This window comes from Nicotiana tabacum, chromosome 23, assembly GCF_000715075.1.
Source record: "Nicotiana tabacum cultivar K326 chromosome 23, ASM71507v2, whole genome shotgun sequence".
In the NCBI taxonomy this organism is placed as follows: domain Eukaryota; kingdom Viridiplantae; phylum Streptophyta; class Magnoliopsida; order Solanales; family Solanaceae; genus Nicotiana; species Nicotiana tabacum.
This window is the reverse complement of record NC_134102.1, coordinates 91581430-91596784: the sequence shown is the minus strand read 5'-3', so window position 1 is coordinate 91596784 and position 15355 is coordinate 91581430. Positions and strand designations below refer to the sequence as shown.

Below are 15355 nucleotides of genomic sequence, written 5' to 3'. Positions count from 1 at the left end.
GGTTATCCAGGGGGGAGGGAAGATCGACGAGGATGTCACACACTGTATTGGGGTAGGATGAATAAAGTGGAGGTTAGTATCTGGAGTCTTGTGTGACAAGAGAGTGCCACCGATACTCAAAGGTAAGTTTTATAAAGCGGTGGTTAGACCGGCCATGATGTATTGGGCTGAGTGTTGGCCCGTTAAGAACTCACATATCCAAAAGATGAAAGTAGAAGAAATGAGGATGTTGCGGTGGATGTGCGGGCACACTAGGATAGATAAGATTAGGAATGATGATATTCGGGAGAAGGTGCATGTGTCTCCCATTGATGACAAGATGCGAGAATCGAGGCTTAGATGGTTCAGACATGTTCAGAGGAGAAGCCCAGATGCTCCGGTACGGAGGTGTGAGCATCTAGTTACGAAGGGCACGAGAAGAGGTAGAGGGCGGCCTAAGAAGTATTGGGGAGAGGTGATCAGGCAGGATATGGCAAGGCTCAAGATTTCCGAGGACATGACACTTGATAGGAAAATGTGGAGGTCGAGTATTAGGGTTGTAGGTTACGAGGTAGTTGAGTCGTGCCTTACTTCGTAACATGATGGGACTAGCCATGTAGGATTTTTGTTTAAGATAACTAGTGGGAATGTTGTGGCTTACTATTTTGCTTTTCAGTGCAGGTCCTATTTACTAGCTATCGCTTTTACTTTACATCTTTCTTCTAGATTTCATGGTGTTTCTATTTTTCTTATGACTGTTGTGGTGATACTAATATTTACTAATATTGTCTCCCTTTACTTTGCGTATTTCTTCTGGATTTCATGGTGTTCCTATTTATCCTATGATTATTGTTGTGATACTAATATTGTCTCCATTTTTGCCCTTTTGTCTTTTTTTTTTAGCCGAGCGTCTTTCGAAAATAACCTCTCTACTCCTTTGGGTAGGGATAAGGTCTGCGTATACACTACCCACCCCAGACCCCATTAGTGGAATTTTACTGGGTTGTTGTTATTGTTGTTTATATTGGCGATCAATCAATTAAATAATTAAGCGCAAGATTGAATAAATAAACCAATATGATAAATCAAGAAAACAAAATCAATATCCGAATAACAATATTCATGAAAGAACCACAATCCTAGAACGTGAAGTTTAGCTCCACATAGACATGGTAGCCAAACAACAACTCATACAAAGAAACATAAAAATTACTATGTTTGGCGGAAGAAAGATGGAATTTGATGAATTCCGGCCTCCATGGCAGCTCTGTGCTTATGTTTTCCTCTCCAAAAAGTTTTTCTCCCTCCAAAATAGGTTTAAGGCCCATTTTATACGAGTTGGGGGGGGGGGAGGGGGTGTACAGCCGAAATAACCAAGTCTTAGGCGAAATAGGACAAGTCCCTATCACCAGTGCCCAGGGTAGCATGAGGCGCTGGATATTTTATGCTTCTGAAAATTGGGCGACAGGTAGCGCCCCACGCTGCCTGTGGCGCTCAAATGTGCACTTTTGCCTTTTCTTTCCATTTTCACTCCAATTCGCACACTTTCATCCCAAATTGCATCCGGATGATTCCTACACATAGAAATACAATAAATTAGCATAAATCATTATATTATACATCCGAAATCTATAAGACATGAGCACAATGCGAGGCAATATACATAAAAATATGTATTCTTTAAGCCGAATATCAACCATACGAGGAGCGATGGGATTTTCCGCAGGTGCGACTAAGCTTGCGAAACTGCAAAAAGGAGGAAGGTCACTGGGTGTCGTAGGCGCAGAAAAGTTTCCGCAGCATCTGCGGGAGGTCAACCAGTGGTGTGTACACTGTCGATGGTCGACCGGCACGAACTAGAGATGCATCTCCAATATACTGCCTAGGCGTTCTATCTTCCTTTTCTTGTTTCCTTTTTCTTTTGACCACTTAAGATAGATAAATATCCAAATTAATTAGCAAGTAGTGTATAATAATAATAATCGGAAAATCTCGAACACACTTGTATAATATTTAAAGAAATGAGAGAAAGAATATTAGTCTATTTCTATAAGCATTTCTTGATATCTTACAATAGAATGAAAGCCTTTATTTATACGCCCCTTAATTATCAATATTAATGTTATAATAAGAGGTAATTAAAAGGTAATAAAGATAAAAAGGTAATAAAGCCTAATAAAGGTTATTGAAGGCTGGAGGAATCATGGAGTCTTGATAACTGGACTAGATCGATTCTTTCATGGGTGAAAGGAAAAATGAGGCGAAACCTCTCAAGTAAAGAGATGAACCTAGCTAATTTAATTACATTCGCGGGATGAATTAGTGTACTTGAAATATTTTATGGAAAAGAAAAATAAATGGGCTAAAATCTACGATACCAATACGATGTGTTTCATCATAATTCACAAAAAAGGATAGAAGGAGACTTGCATACTAGATGAGGCAAGCATTTGTGAGGAGTGATAAAATATGTTTTCTTCTCTTGCTCTAGTTTGCTCGTTTCATGTATATTACAAACTTGCTTGATTTTAGTATTTACGCTCTTTTTTGTCCCTATTCTAAAGTGCATTTTAATTTTTGTTCACACCTTACCCTTATTAGGTATCATGAAAATGTCTAATAATCTTTTCTTCAACTTGGTCCTAAAAAGGGAACTGGTGATGTCTCATGAAAATTTACCCCCGGGAAAGCCTATGATATGATCAACTGCGAGTTTATAGAGGAAGCTTTGAAAGGTTTTGGATTCCTAGACTCTTTCACTAGACTGGTGATGACTTGTGTTACTACCGCACAATTTTCTATTAGAGTCAATTAGGAGAGTCGTGGTTATTTTGAAGGGAGAAGGGGACTTAGGCAAGGGGATCCTATATCATCCCTCTTATTTGCTCTAGTTATGGAGTATCTCTCAAGGGTGCTAAGCAAGATGAATGATCTTCCTAACTTCATATATCACCCCACGTGCAAGAATACAAGGCTGCCACACTTCGTATTTGCAGTTGATCTCGTGATATTCTACAAAGTGAACTTAAAATCTGTAGCTAGAGTTACGGAAGCACTGCAACATTTCGGTGATGTTACAGGGTTGGAGGCAAATATGAAAAAATCTAGCATATTTATAGTAGGTGTGGATGATATTACTAAATAAAATATTCTTAGTATAACAGGATTCACTCTAGGAACTTTGCCTATAAGGTACATAGGCCTTCCACTTACTTCAAGAAAATGAAACAAGATGGTTTGTAAATAATTAGTTGACAAGATCACAAACAAAATTACTGCATATACAAGGCAACTGTCATATGTTGGGGGATTGAAAATTATCATGGCAATATTGTTCTCTATATATAACTTCTGGAGTGCAGTGTTCATACTACCTCAAAGTGTAGTAACGCAAGTTGACAAGAAATGCAGGGATTTTATATGGGGTGCTGCAGAGGATAAAAGAAAAAATTACCTTGTTGTATGGGACAAGGTATGTACTCCAAAGAAAAATGTACGATTAAACATTAAAGGCTGTTGCAATTGGAATACTGCTACTGTTGGTAAGTTACTCTGGCAACTTTATAGAAAGAAAAAATATTTTACGGGTGAAATGGGTCAATCGTATCTACATGAAGGACAAAGAAAGCATATGGGAACATACTTCAATATGAGATTGTAGCTGGTATCGGAATAAACTGAATTCCCTCAAAGTTCAAATGACAGGATGGTATAAAAGAGATAAATATTTGTTAACCTCAACAGGAGAATATTCAATGTCCAGAAGCTATCAACACATGCTAGGCTCTCTACCTAGAGTTAAGGAAACTAATCTAATGTGGGGCTTAGTTATGCTCCCTAAGATTTCTAGTGTGGTTAGCATGCCAAAATAAACTGTTAACCAAGGAGAGATTAACTAGAGTTTCTGATTCATGTAGACGATCAACATTGCTGCTTATGTGATTAGACATAGATGGAGACACAGGCTCATATCTTTGGTCAGTGTAAGTGAATTTCAAAACTGAGAGAAAAATTGAGTATTTGGCGGGGCATCAAGATTCATAACAGTGAAGTTAAGTCAGGTGATCAAGTAAATCAAAAGGAGAAATGGAGCCAATTCCAAAAGGAAATGGTTGCTGCAGTATGGGGTGCCATGATATACTACACTTGGCAAGCAAGAAACTCGAGAATTTTTAGGAAAGTAAATGTAGATAGAGAATTTATATTTGCTCAATTTAAGAAAGAGATCTTAGATAGATTGGATATATTGTGTAAGACTAAAAGAGCTAGAAAAAATCAGCTATTGATCAGAAGCTATGTAATTAGATTGTTTAGAGATCTAAAGTCTAGAGCACCCTTCCTAGAAGGTGGCAAAGGACACTAGAAGCTCTTTATGATGTAAATTGTTTTGATTGTTATGGTAATATTCACATTTATTACAAAAAAAAAAAAAAATTGGTCCTAAGAATTGGAAATTCATCTAGAACAATTGTGTAGTTTTTTTGGTTTTGTTTTTGTGTGTGAATAAATCACAACAAATTTTTTAGTTTAAAAGATCAATTTAGTTGAGAGAAAAGAAGTGCCTACTTCATACATGGTGTACTTTGTTGTCTTGACAATTATGCCCCTAACAGGAATTGTCGCATCTTCCAAACTGTTTTCTTTTTTTTCCTCTCGAAGGGCCTATAATTATAAAATCTGATATAGTAAAGAAATTAGAGAAGATAAATTTAGACGAGTGAGAGAGAAACCCTAAAGCTTCATAGCTTTATCGCCGCTCTCCTCCTTACATCTCACTCTAAGCTTCCTTCATCTTCTTGATGTCCAGTTTTCAGGTACACATCTTTCCCTTCTGCTCAATTTTGAGATAATATTGTTTTTTTTTTGTGACTGCTTTCTATCATTATTTTCTTAATTTCCTTGCTGATTATTGTAAAACTGGGGTGAGTTTGCGGTATTAGCTATTTGGTTATCGGTGTTGGTAGCTGACCCTATTAACTATGAAATTGTGTGAATATGTTTTCTCTTAAAATGCTGTATTTAGTAGTAATTGTCTTTTGTAGTTAATTGGTTGTTGTTAAGTGAAATTAGGGTATGTGAGAGACTGTAGAGTTTTTGGTAGTGAGTAGGATATCCCCGTGATTGAAATTTATGACAGGATGTGATTTCTGTTTGCAGATCCTGTATAATATAACTAACTAGCTAAAGATATTGAATGAACCTGTAGGGATATTCAGGATGCGTTTACTCAAAAGTTTTTCAAGTTTCTGAGTTTTATTGAGAACATGTTTAGTTTTTCATCAATGATGAATTGCTCAAGGTTGTTTTTTGTTTGAGACACTCTCCTTCCACTCACAAATATTAAACAACAGCAACAATAACCCAGTATAATTCCACTAGTAGGCTCTGGGGAGGGTAGTGTGTATGCAGACCTTACCCCTACCCTGGGGTAGAGAGGTTCTCGAACTCACAACCTCTTGGTTGTAAGTAGAGCAACCCACTCTTGTCCACTCACAAATATTAAAGAAAGAAAGAAAAAGCTACAGCTATCCAAGCACATTTATCTGCTACAAACGTCTTGTATCTCCTTAAGTTGTGTCTTTCATTGTCATAGTCAAAGCAGAATTGCAACCTTCTTCATATTTCACGCCTTTACTTATCTCTTTCATTGCTGAAGATATACCTGCCAGCTTGAGGTCGTGAAGCAACAAGTATCATAAACATGAGTAAGAAGAAACAACTGGTGTTCCTTGATGTTTCTATTGATGGCGATCCAGTTGAAAGAATGGTTTTTGAGGTATCAAGCTATCCAATAGCTGAATTTGTTATCCCTAAATATAAGCATTTGAACTCACAAAACGAGATACTTACAGTTAACTCCCGTGAGTTCTCTTATTTGCAGCTTTTCACAGATATTGCTCCAAAAACCGCAGAAAACTTTCGTGCACTTTGTACAGGTGACAACTACAAGAGTGCTGCTTGTGTATCATATTAAAGTCTTAAGCTTTTCAGATTGGTTTTCTAGTTTCATTCTATTGTGTGGCCTCTTGTCCTGTCTGTATTCCGCTGAATTCTTCCCATTAACATACTTCTAACCTGCATTCAGACGTTATTTGTATTTTGATTGTCTTGTGGTTCCATCACATGAAGCACATTTTATATCTATAAAGCTACTCTATGGGGCTTAGTGCTACAAATTGTTGTCCCAAATGTGGAAATTATAAATGGTAAACTTAATCAGATATAGTAGGGATTCACTTTGAGTAGTTGTTAGTTCTCTCTTTTTGAAAGATCCAAAGCCATATATTTTTGGTGCCAAACTGTAACATACCATTACATAGTGAAATCTCTCAACCTTTCTTGCTGTCTTTCAATTCTCTCTTTATTGTGCTAAAAATATATGATGCTTGCTCATGTTAAGGTAACTACCCATGAAAAGAAGGATAGGTACTGTGCTTTATCAAAAGACAAAAAAGGAGGATATATAGTGAACTTACTGGAAGGACATATGTTGTGAACTAACTGGCAACTGCACATAAAACGAAAATGTACAGTGTGTAGCAAACAATTTATGGATCAAGAACTACTCACAATGCACATTACAGGAACAGGTAGATAAGACACCCTCTAGTTCGTCACTTTCTTCCTGGAAGTTTGGCAGCTCAATCGTAATATTTTTGTCTAGGAAAATAAAATATAGAGAAATGGTTCGGTCACCTTAACAAGTGCTATGTATTGGCTGGTTGCTGTTGGATGTTGGTTCAAGGTGCCTGGGTTATTGATTCCTTATGTTATAGATAATTTCGTGACATGACTAGTCATCTAGTGGGGAAGTGATCTTTATCTTCTTCCTTTTCTTGGATGCTTGTCCATCTCCATGTTAAGTGCTTGGTATCCTCAACTGATATAGGAAGAAATTGTTTCTCTTCAGGGGAGAAAGGAGTCAGCTCTAAGACTGGAAAACCGTTGCATTATAAAGGAACATTTTTCCATCGCATTGTCAAGGGATCTGTGGCTCAGGTATGTTTGTAGGCTCTGGAGGTGCAGGTTCTATTCACATGTAGTTTGAATGTGTTCCACTGCATAGTTCTTAGCTCTGTGGTCGAGCACGGCTAAGAAGTGGCGTTTCATTTTAGTCAGATATCCTTGTTTATGCTGTAGGATGCAGGGCTGATGGTCACGACTGCATATCTTGTGATGTAGTTTTAAGGTTGTGTTAACTGAGTTGTTTGTCCTCTGTATTGATGAGCTTCAGCATATAATAAGGCTCTCCGTTTATGCACTTTAATGGTAGTTAACTAATTGTTTTTTCCCTTATCTATTTCAGGCTGGCGACTTGCTGAGACAAGATGGTATGCCTTTGATCAACATACTGCATTAAGTTTTGTTTATAACTATTGATCAGCAATAATCCAGTGTTTGTTTGACTTATATTAATTGCTTCCTAAGTACTAGTGGGTCAGCTTATCTTTTTGGTTTTAATTTTGAGCTTTACGTGTTAGCCCAGTAAGAATCTCTTGACTCAGTCAAACATGCCAGTCCGAGACTCAGGAACAGGTTCTGGTTAAAATTCCGGAGTTAATATGCCTACTTCTTTGCAGGGAACTATGGGGAAAGTATCTATGGAGGAAAGTTTCCAGGTGAGACCTCTCTTTCATTATTCCGACCTTTATTTTGAAATTTGCCTCAACTTTTATGACCGCTTGATGATTGTCTCATGTATTGAATGCATGGCCTAATTCTTTTGGTAGACTAGGATATAATGAGTAGTAAATCCACGCAAACAACAGTGTGTATTTCTTTTAGCAAAAAATCATTTATCTTGAAAGAAAATGGGTTTCCTTTTGTATTGCCTGTGAAGGTTGGGGCTGACTTTGATCTAATTCTACGCTGCATGGGAGCTTCAATCCATTGATATTGGACATTGTTTCCTCTCAGACAATGGTAGGGGACATGAATGCTATGTTGCCTGTGCTTTTGTTGATATTGTTTTTGGTTTTCTACTTAATGATAGTTTGAGAATTGGAAATTTAATTGAAGTTTGTTTTCTTTCCTAGAGATTAAGCCTTGTTTTGATTGTTCTGTGTGGTTCATTTGTTCAGAAAAATCCCAGGGAACTCTATTATAACTATACTGCAGAACTGAGGTAATTGGTTATCGGTTCAGAACAGTACTCAACTGTGTGGTAGAATTTCTGATTAGTTATCATTACCTAGAAACCTGTCATGAGAGCCAAAATGTGGATTGGCAAAGCTGCAATTTGCTGGGTAATAATACTTGTGTTATCTGTATATTGACATCATATGTTCGCTATATATTGACACCCAAACTATTCTCTCGATCTAGGTAATTGTCTTGGAAAATATCTTTGGGGAAGGTTCATTAATGAATCCCTTTTATCATTTTACGCAAAACCAGAATTTTACAAGCAATTGTAGTATAGGTTATGTTACTTCTGGAAATACTGGCTAGTGAGAGAGCATACGTTGCAAATTACAATTATCTTGTTGGTCTCAGTTTGTAATTCATGGTATAGTGCACTTTCTTCATATGCAATTAGTTGCCTGTCAATTGTAGCATCACCTTTTGGAGGTGCAATATTTGCAATGTCCTGTAGATTTATTACTTTGATGTGATATCCTGAACTAATAAATTACATTTTTGAGAGAAAACAAGACAGGATTTATAACAAGTGTAATCTTTTGAATGTTTCAGATGAGGTGCCAAAGCTAAAACATGATGCCCAAGGTCTACTATCTATGGCAATTGCTGATCGTGATGCACGCGGTTCTATATTTTCTATCACCTTTCAGGCTGACCATCATCTTGACAGGTTTGTTATAATTGTAGTTACAAGTATACTGCCGCTTGTGGATGCTGGTTGATATTTTCTGCTCTGCTGGAAGCTTGCTTTTATGAACTGCTTCATTAACTTTCTTAACAGGAAATGCATTGTCTTTGGGATACTTATTGATGGCCTTGAAGTTCTTAAGAAGATTGAGAGTGTGGGAAATGAAGAGGGAAAACCTAATGTAACTGTGAAGATAATCAACTGCGGCGAGTTACCTGATTGTGAGACTTCTGAAGTTTCATTTCTCTTGGCAGCTTGCTTTAAAACATTTCTTTACTGTCATATTGTTTCCCTTCTAGTTTTTGTTAATTGAGTATGCTGTTTGTGTTGTGAGGCTTTATTTGATTTTACTTCTTCTTGGTGCAGATAAGAGAAAATTAAACAAATTGAAAAATGGGAAGCACAAAAAATCCTCCAAAGAAAGAAGAAAAAAGAGAAGGAGATACTACACATCGGAATCAGAGAGCTCTACAGATAGTGATACTGAGTCTTCTGAGTCTGATAGTGATTCTGACTTGGATGTATCTTCTGAATCAGAAATTAGCTCATCCAGTGATGATAGGCGGAGGAAGAGGAAGAGATCTAAAAGAGACAGGCATAGACGTGCTAAAAGAAAGGAGAAGCGACGTGAGAAAAGGCGCAAAAGGCGTGATAAGAAATCAAAACGCAGATCAAAAAGGTTGCTTTTCTGAATTCTATCTTGTGTCCCGTATGCTGTTAAGTTGTAGAATTTTAGATGCCATATGTTCAATAATGGGTGGTAACAGTTGTAATATTTTCATAATTTCCTAAGTTAATGATAACTTGCCATCTCTTAAGTATGAGTGAATTTAGGAGGCTGAAGTTCTTTTTCTTCTTTTCTTTCCAATATTCTTTTTCCAGGGCATCAGATAGTCTTTCAGAAAATGAGAATGGACATGATAGTAGTTCTGAAGATGATGGTGTAAAACGAGGTTCTGAAGGGAAGCACAAAAGTATGGAAAAGAAAACTGGTATTTCCTGAACCTTATAATTGCAGGTCTCTACGCCTTCTGTTACACAGACGTGCTCCTTGATCATCTCTGGTATCAGGAGTCAATTGTGTAGTCATATATGTGTCTCAGCATTTACTTTTTTGTATGCATGGAAAACTCTCGTAACTTGGGAGGCATAAAAGACGAGCACCTGAATTTTGCATGCTTTTGAACTCCATAAGATGGTTCCGTCCAGTATAATTGCTGCAATAGGCCATAAAATAGTGGCGAGAGTTGTTAATTAACTGTAAAATAATCTTGTGTATAGTTACGCAATAAGAACAACAATTTGTTACTGATGTTAAGGTTTATCTGTATTATATTGCACATGTGGAATGGGAAGTCTAATATCTATTCTATGTCGAACAATAATGACAACATTCAAGAAAACCAACAACTTCAGGGAAATTTACAAGATAATCACACCCTGGGTTAAAAATTATTTCAATCTTTTCGTAGTCAGCGTTCTGTGTTAGGTGTGTGCGGTTGCACCCTTGGAGTTTTTTTCACATCAGCCGAGGTTCCAAGCCTATTAGTGAACAATTCTCATTCAGGATGGAGCAGTTAAGGTGTGTTTGGAAACCACTGTGTTGTTACTAGGCTATGTGATTACTAGGGTAGTAATTGCACAGCCTAGTAATTATACAATATAGTAATTGCAAAGACTTGTTTGTTTGCATTAATGTAATTATAGTGTAATTCCCAGTGTCATGTTTGGTTGTACAAGTTATAATTACATATTTAGATATTTTTATTTTAAAATAAAAGTTAATAATAAAAAATTTAAATGAACTTTTTTTAGATGAAGTAAATAAACTTTTATGTGACAAATATATGTGTATATAAGAAATATTACATATCATTTATTACTACGTATTTAGAATGAATTATTTTCTTAAAGGTATATTAAATAATTATAAATTGGTAACCTTTAAATTAATTATAAATTGGTAATAATATCATGAAGAATAATCGGTATCTTCCAATTCATGTGAATACAATATGAAATTCATGATTAGTACTTTTTAAAGAGCAAAAATATGTATAGGAGTTTCCAAAGTATTTTTCTATAACAAATATCTATATTAATGAACAAAAAACAAAGCTAGTAAAACATGGAATTATTTTAAGTAAGTGCTCCTCATATATATATATATTTTGATAACCGTGGTGTCCGGGCCAACTTGCGCTCGACTAATTCCACGGGGTACCTGCCACCTCCCACCAGCAACAGGTACCAGGTAACTCTATCCACTAAGGCTTGGATAGATGGGAAGAAAACACCTTGTATTTGCCTCCGCTGGGATTTGAACCTGAGACCTCATGGTTCTCACCCACTTCATTGACCACTAGGCCACACCCTTGGGTGCAGTGCTCCTCATATATTTGAAATGAAATGGTGTGTAAAAAGAATAATATACTTGAAAAAGAAAAATAGAAGAGAATTGAAAGTTACCTTGTAATTACGACATGTAATTACCAGCAATTCTCACCTCCCTTGATAACTGGAAGGTGTAATTGTCCATTCTGACCAAGTAATTAGTTGGCCGGACCACATGCCAAAACAATGTAATTATACCCAATTATAGCCAAATCTAATTACAAGTTGGCCTTCCAAATAGGCTCTCGATAGTTTAAGTGATTGACATTGCTGTTTAGTGTTCTTTTATACACACCAATTATCCCAGAAACTTCACCTGTAATTTCTATTACTGAACTTTGTGATTTTTCATGATAATTAGATATTTTCTTGGGCTCTCCATTTCCCTTTCTTTCTCTGTGTATTTCCTTTTCTTCACTTGTTGCTGTCAACTCTTGATCCCTTCTATTTTATAATTTTTTCTAAAATTTCTGGAGTTTTATAACATTGCTTCTGGTTTTCTATAAGTTCTTTTCCGTGATGGTACTTCTGATTCTTCATCTCCATCAAAAAGCTATTGTTGTACACACTTTCTAGTTAAAAGTATTGGATATAGTCTCCTACTCACTCCTTTTCCCTGTTCTACTATTTCAAGATCCTTTTCATCGGGGAGAATTAAGTGTCTGATTGGATATTGGAGAACGAACTAGGGTTTGTGGTTGCCGTTGTTAAGGAAGAAAGTAGAATCATGGTCAGTACGGGTATCAGTGTAATTTGGTGTCCCAAAGGCCACTTGCTGTTTATGCATAATTTCTACTTACTCTGTTTAAATGCATAGGCAGATTTATTTCTAAAAATTTGAGTGAATCCCCATGAAATCCTGTATGGGTTATGAAACATAAGTAGATTCTGCTTCTAACTTTGTTGAACTGTCTACCCTTGTTTCATATGTGTACTATTATGGATTGACTACTGAATTCTACAGATTTATTTTTGCGTTTACAGTATGCAAGTGACATTTAATCTAACTGGTCATAATGCAATCTTCTTGCTTCTTTGAAAAATCTGTATGATGTAACTTGCTTGTGGGTAACTGGTTTATGGACATTTTGCAGAAGGCAATCGTTCTCCTTCACTTGAGGAGGGAGAAGCAGTTTCTCTTCATGACAAGAAAGAGGCAACTGACATTTTTGAAGGAGAGGAGGCAGACTTGCCCAAGGAAAATGGAGAGCGTCAAAGCAATCATACCAAAGTAGAAGATAGATCTGATAAATATGTTGATAGGCAGCCTGATGTAGTGGATGATCACCCTGGCAAATCTAGGTTCATTCTACATTTCTCATTGCACCTCAGTTATTGTTTATGCTTATGGATTCTTCCAGATCCAGAATTTTATTAGAAGTCATTGAGCAGGAGCAGAAGCATAAGTCCCAAAAGGACAATGAGTAGGAGTATGAGCATTAGTCCTCGGAGGAGTCTGAGCAGAAGTCGAAGTGTTAGCCCAAAACACAGTGTGAGCAGGAGTCCAAGTGTTAGATCCAGACGCAGTGCAAGCAGAAGTCCAAGTCGCAGTGGAAGTCCTCGTCGCGTCTCGCATAGGAGCATCAGCGTGGTTAAAAGTGGTAGCAGTAGTCCAGCACGAAGCATTAGTAGAAGCCCAGTGAGAGTCAAGAGGGGAGCAAGTGTCAGTGTGAGTCCTCCAGTGAGAGCTCATTCACGACGAAGGAGCAGCAGGAGTCCCTCAGCGTCTCCCAGAAGGCGACTTAGCCCGAGTCCACTCAGAACCTCATCGAGGAAATCATGGAAATCAAAAAGTCGAAGCCCAGTTGGATCTTATAGGAGGAGTCCAAGCAGAAGCCCTGTTAGGCCTTCTCGAAGGAGCCCAAGCAGAAGTCCTGTTAGGTCTTCGCGGAGGAGTATAAGCAGAAGTTCGGGCAGGGTTCCTTCTAGGGTTAGGCCTTCAGGAAGGAGCCCAAGCAGAAGCCCTGTTAGGTCTTCTCGACGGAGTGCAAGCAGAAGTTCGGGTAGGGTTCCTTCTAGGCGAAGCCCAAGCCGAAGTCCAGGTAGGGTTCCTAGCAGAAACAATAGACGCAGCTATTCAAGAAGTCCTGTAAGTGCAGGTCGTAGGGTAAGATCCCCAGCAAGGAGCTCTTCAAGAAGCGCTTCAGTGGATGGATCTCCCAAGCGCATCAGGAGGGGAAGGGGCTTTAGTGAGCGTTACTCTTATGTTCGTAGATACAGGAGTCGATCTCCTGATCGGTCCCCTGTTAGGCCATACCGTTATGGTGACAGGTGAGCAGCACAAGCCTATCTAACTCTTACAGGAATTGAAATAGAAACTTTTTCTCATTAATATACGAATCCACCTAAATGTTTGGCTTTTTTGAAAGATATTCGAGATACAGAAGGTCACCTAGACGTTACAGGAGTCCACCTAGAGGAAGAACGCCACCCAGGTCTGGGATTTCTGCTATCTGCTATTATTGTTAGACTTATCTTTGTCAGAGATGCTAACCTAGAACTCCCTAAATGCAGATACAGAGGCAGAAGAAGTCGAAGCCTATCTCGTAGTCCTGTGCGTCACCGTGCTCGTCGTTATAGCCGAAGTCCCGTGAATAGTCGTTCTCCTGTGGACAGATATCGCAGGTCGCCATCTGCTGATCGGCGTAAATCACCTTCTCGGAGCAGAAGCCGATCAGAGTCGAGGTCATCTCGGGATTCTCAGTCACCAAAGCAAGGCAGCAAAGATAAGTCAAGATCATCTTCGGCGAGTCCCCCTGGGAAGGCAGGTCTGGTTTCCTATGGAGATGGATCTCCTGATTCAGGATAGGGAGTAGAACCATGTGTAGTTGCTAGGTATCAAGTACTTTGGACATAGTTGGTTTTTCACCATTCTACGACTGTGGTTTTACTCATATGGATAGACTGCCCCTCTGTATTGGGGTCTGGACAGCATGTTGGATATTTATTACTTGAGTGTTCCGGTGTGTGCTTCTGATTTATGGTTGAATAATTTGTTATGCACGTCTATTATAATTGGTTTCACTGGTAGATGTAGCTAGTGTTTAGGCTGTTTGCGTGCAAGGAAAAGGATGATCATGCGAGTATCTTCGATTCCTTCCACAGAGGAATTTTTGGATGTGAGCTATTTATAATCTGTTAGTGAATGAATATTTTGGACAAGTCATTTGGTGATGTTTGCTAGCCTCGACAACTTTTGTGATTTAATTTGCAGCTGCAGAACATCTTTACTCGGGTCTCACTGATCTTTTTCATATTTGGATGGATCTGCAATCTTCCTACTATTCTTTCCGTGCACTTCAAATAGTTCTCGTCTTTGCTGTTTATTTTGTTGGAATCATAATACTTGGAGGATTGCGAATGCCATTCATGGGATTGTAGGCTACACTACGTGTTAGGGGAAGCTCAAAGAATTTTGGCAACACCGCCTTAAATCTGCATGTTTTTGTTTGATATATTGCAAGAAGCGATTGATTCATTGGTTGTGGCTACTCTAGTCAAAATATAAACCTAGTAAGTGGATGATCGATTGTTGTCAAGTTGTCTCTTGTTTGTCCCTGGATTCAGCAGCAGTTTAATAAGTTGCCTACATCGAAAATCTCGAAATCACAATTTATTTCTAAGGGCAAATACAATAGACACTTGAAGTATGCCTAAAATGCATCTATTGAACACCTCAGTGACACTCAATTCCCAAAACTAGAGCGCACGCAGTTTACACAATTGTGTGGCCAAAACAACGAATGAAAGGCCAACACGTGTCTTTTCCAACATTATCTATTGTTTTCTCTTCATTTTTCAAACAGAGCCTTTCTTCCAGCTTTCACCGGCAAGAATTCTCGCGCTGCAACTCTTTCATCTTCAAGAAAAATAATACATCAACACATACAAGTTCATACCATGCTGCTTGTCTTCAATTGTCCTTCAACACCCGCCTCCTCTTTTCCCCTCACCCAACTCCACATTTTCTAATTCTCACTCCACAACACACATTTCGCCCTTTATGAGCTGTTGATCCAATAGTTTTAATTTCTGAAACAGAGTGAAATTTCGTTCAAAATAAGAGCACTTATAAAAATTGAGTGAGAAAGAAATGGAGATTTCAGATATGGTCGTGGGAATTAGCGATATTTGTTTTCTTGATGGAGGTAC

The 15355-nt window shown here is 38.0% G+C and overlaps 1 protein-coding gene across 12 annotated transcripts; it reads left to right on the top strand.

Moving 5' to 3' along the window:
• The first annotated feature begins 4600 nt into the window (after positions 1–4600).
• On the top strand, positions 4601–14215 carry LOC107774496 (uncharacterized). 12 transcript variants are annotated; one of them, XM_075245992.1, is made up of 14 exons: positions 4601–4793; positions 5636–5755; positions 5861–5915; positions 6890–6978; positions 7286–7310; positions 7560–7598; positions 8674–8791; positions 8903–9030; positions 9176–9488; positions 9692–9801; positions 12298–12505; positions 12602–13474; positions 13573–13638; positions 13718–14215. In XM_075245992.1, exons 2-14 carry the CDS (start codon positions 5681–5683, stop codon positions 14010–14012), a joined length of 2394 nt encoding a protein of 797 aa, XP_075102093.1. In that variant the 5' UTR covers positions 4601–4793; positions 5636–5680; the 3' UTR covers positions 14013–14215. The 12 variants fall into 12 exon arrangements, with proteins under 12 accessions (XP_075102093.1, XP_075102092.1, XP_075102097.1 ...); XM_075245991.1 differs by having other exon boundaries at positions 12596–13474; XM_075245996.1 differs by lacking the exons at positions 7286–7310; positions 7560–7598 and having other exon boundaries at positions 6890–6986; positions 8639–8791.
• Positions 14216–15355: the final 1140 nt, after the last annotated feature.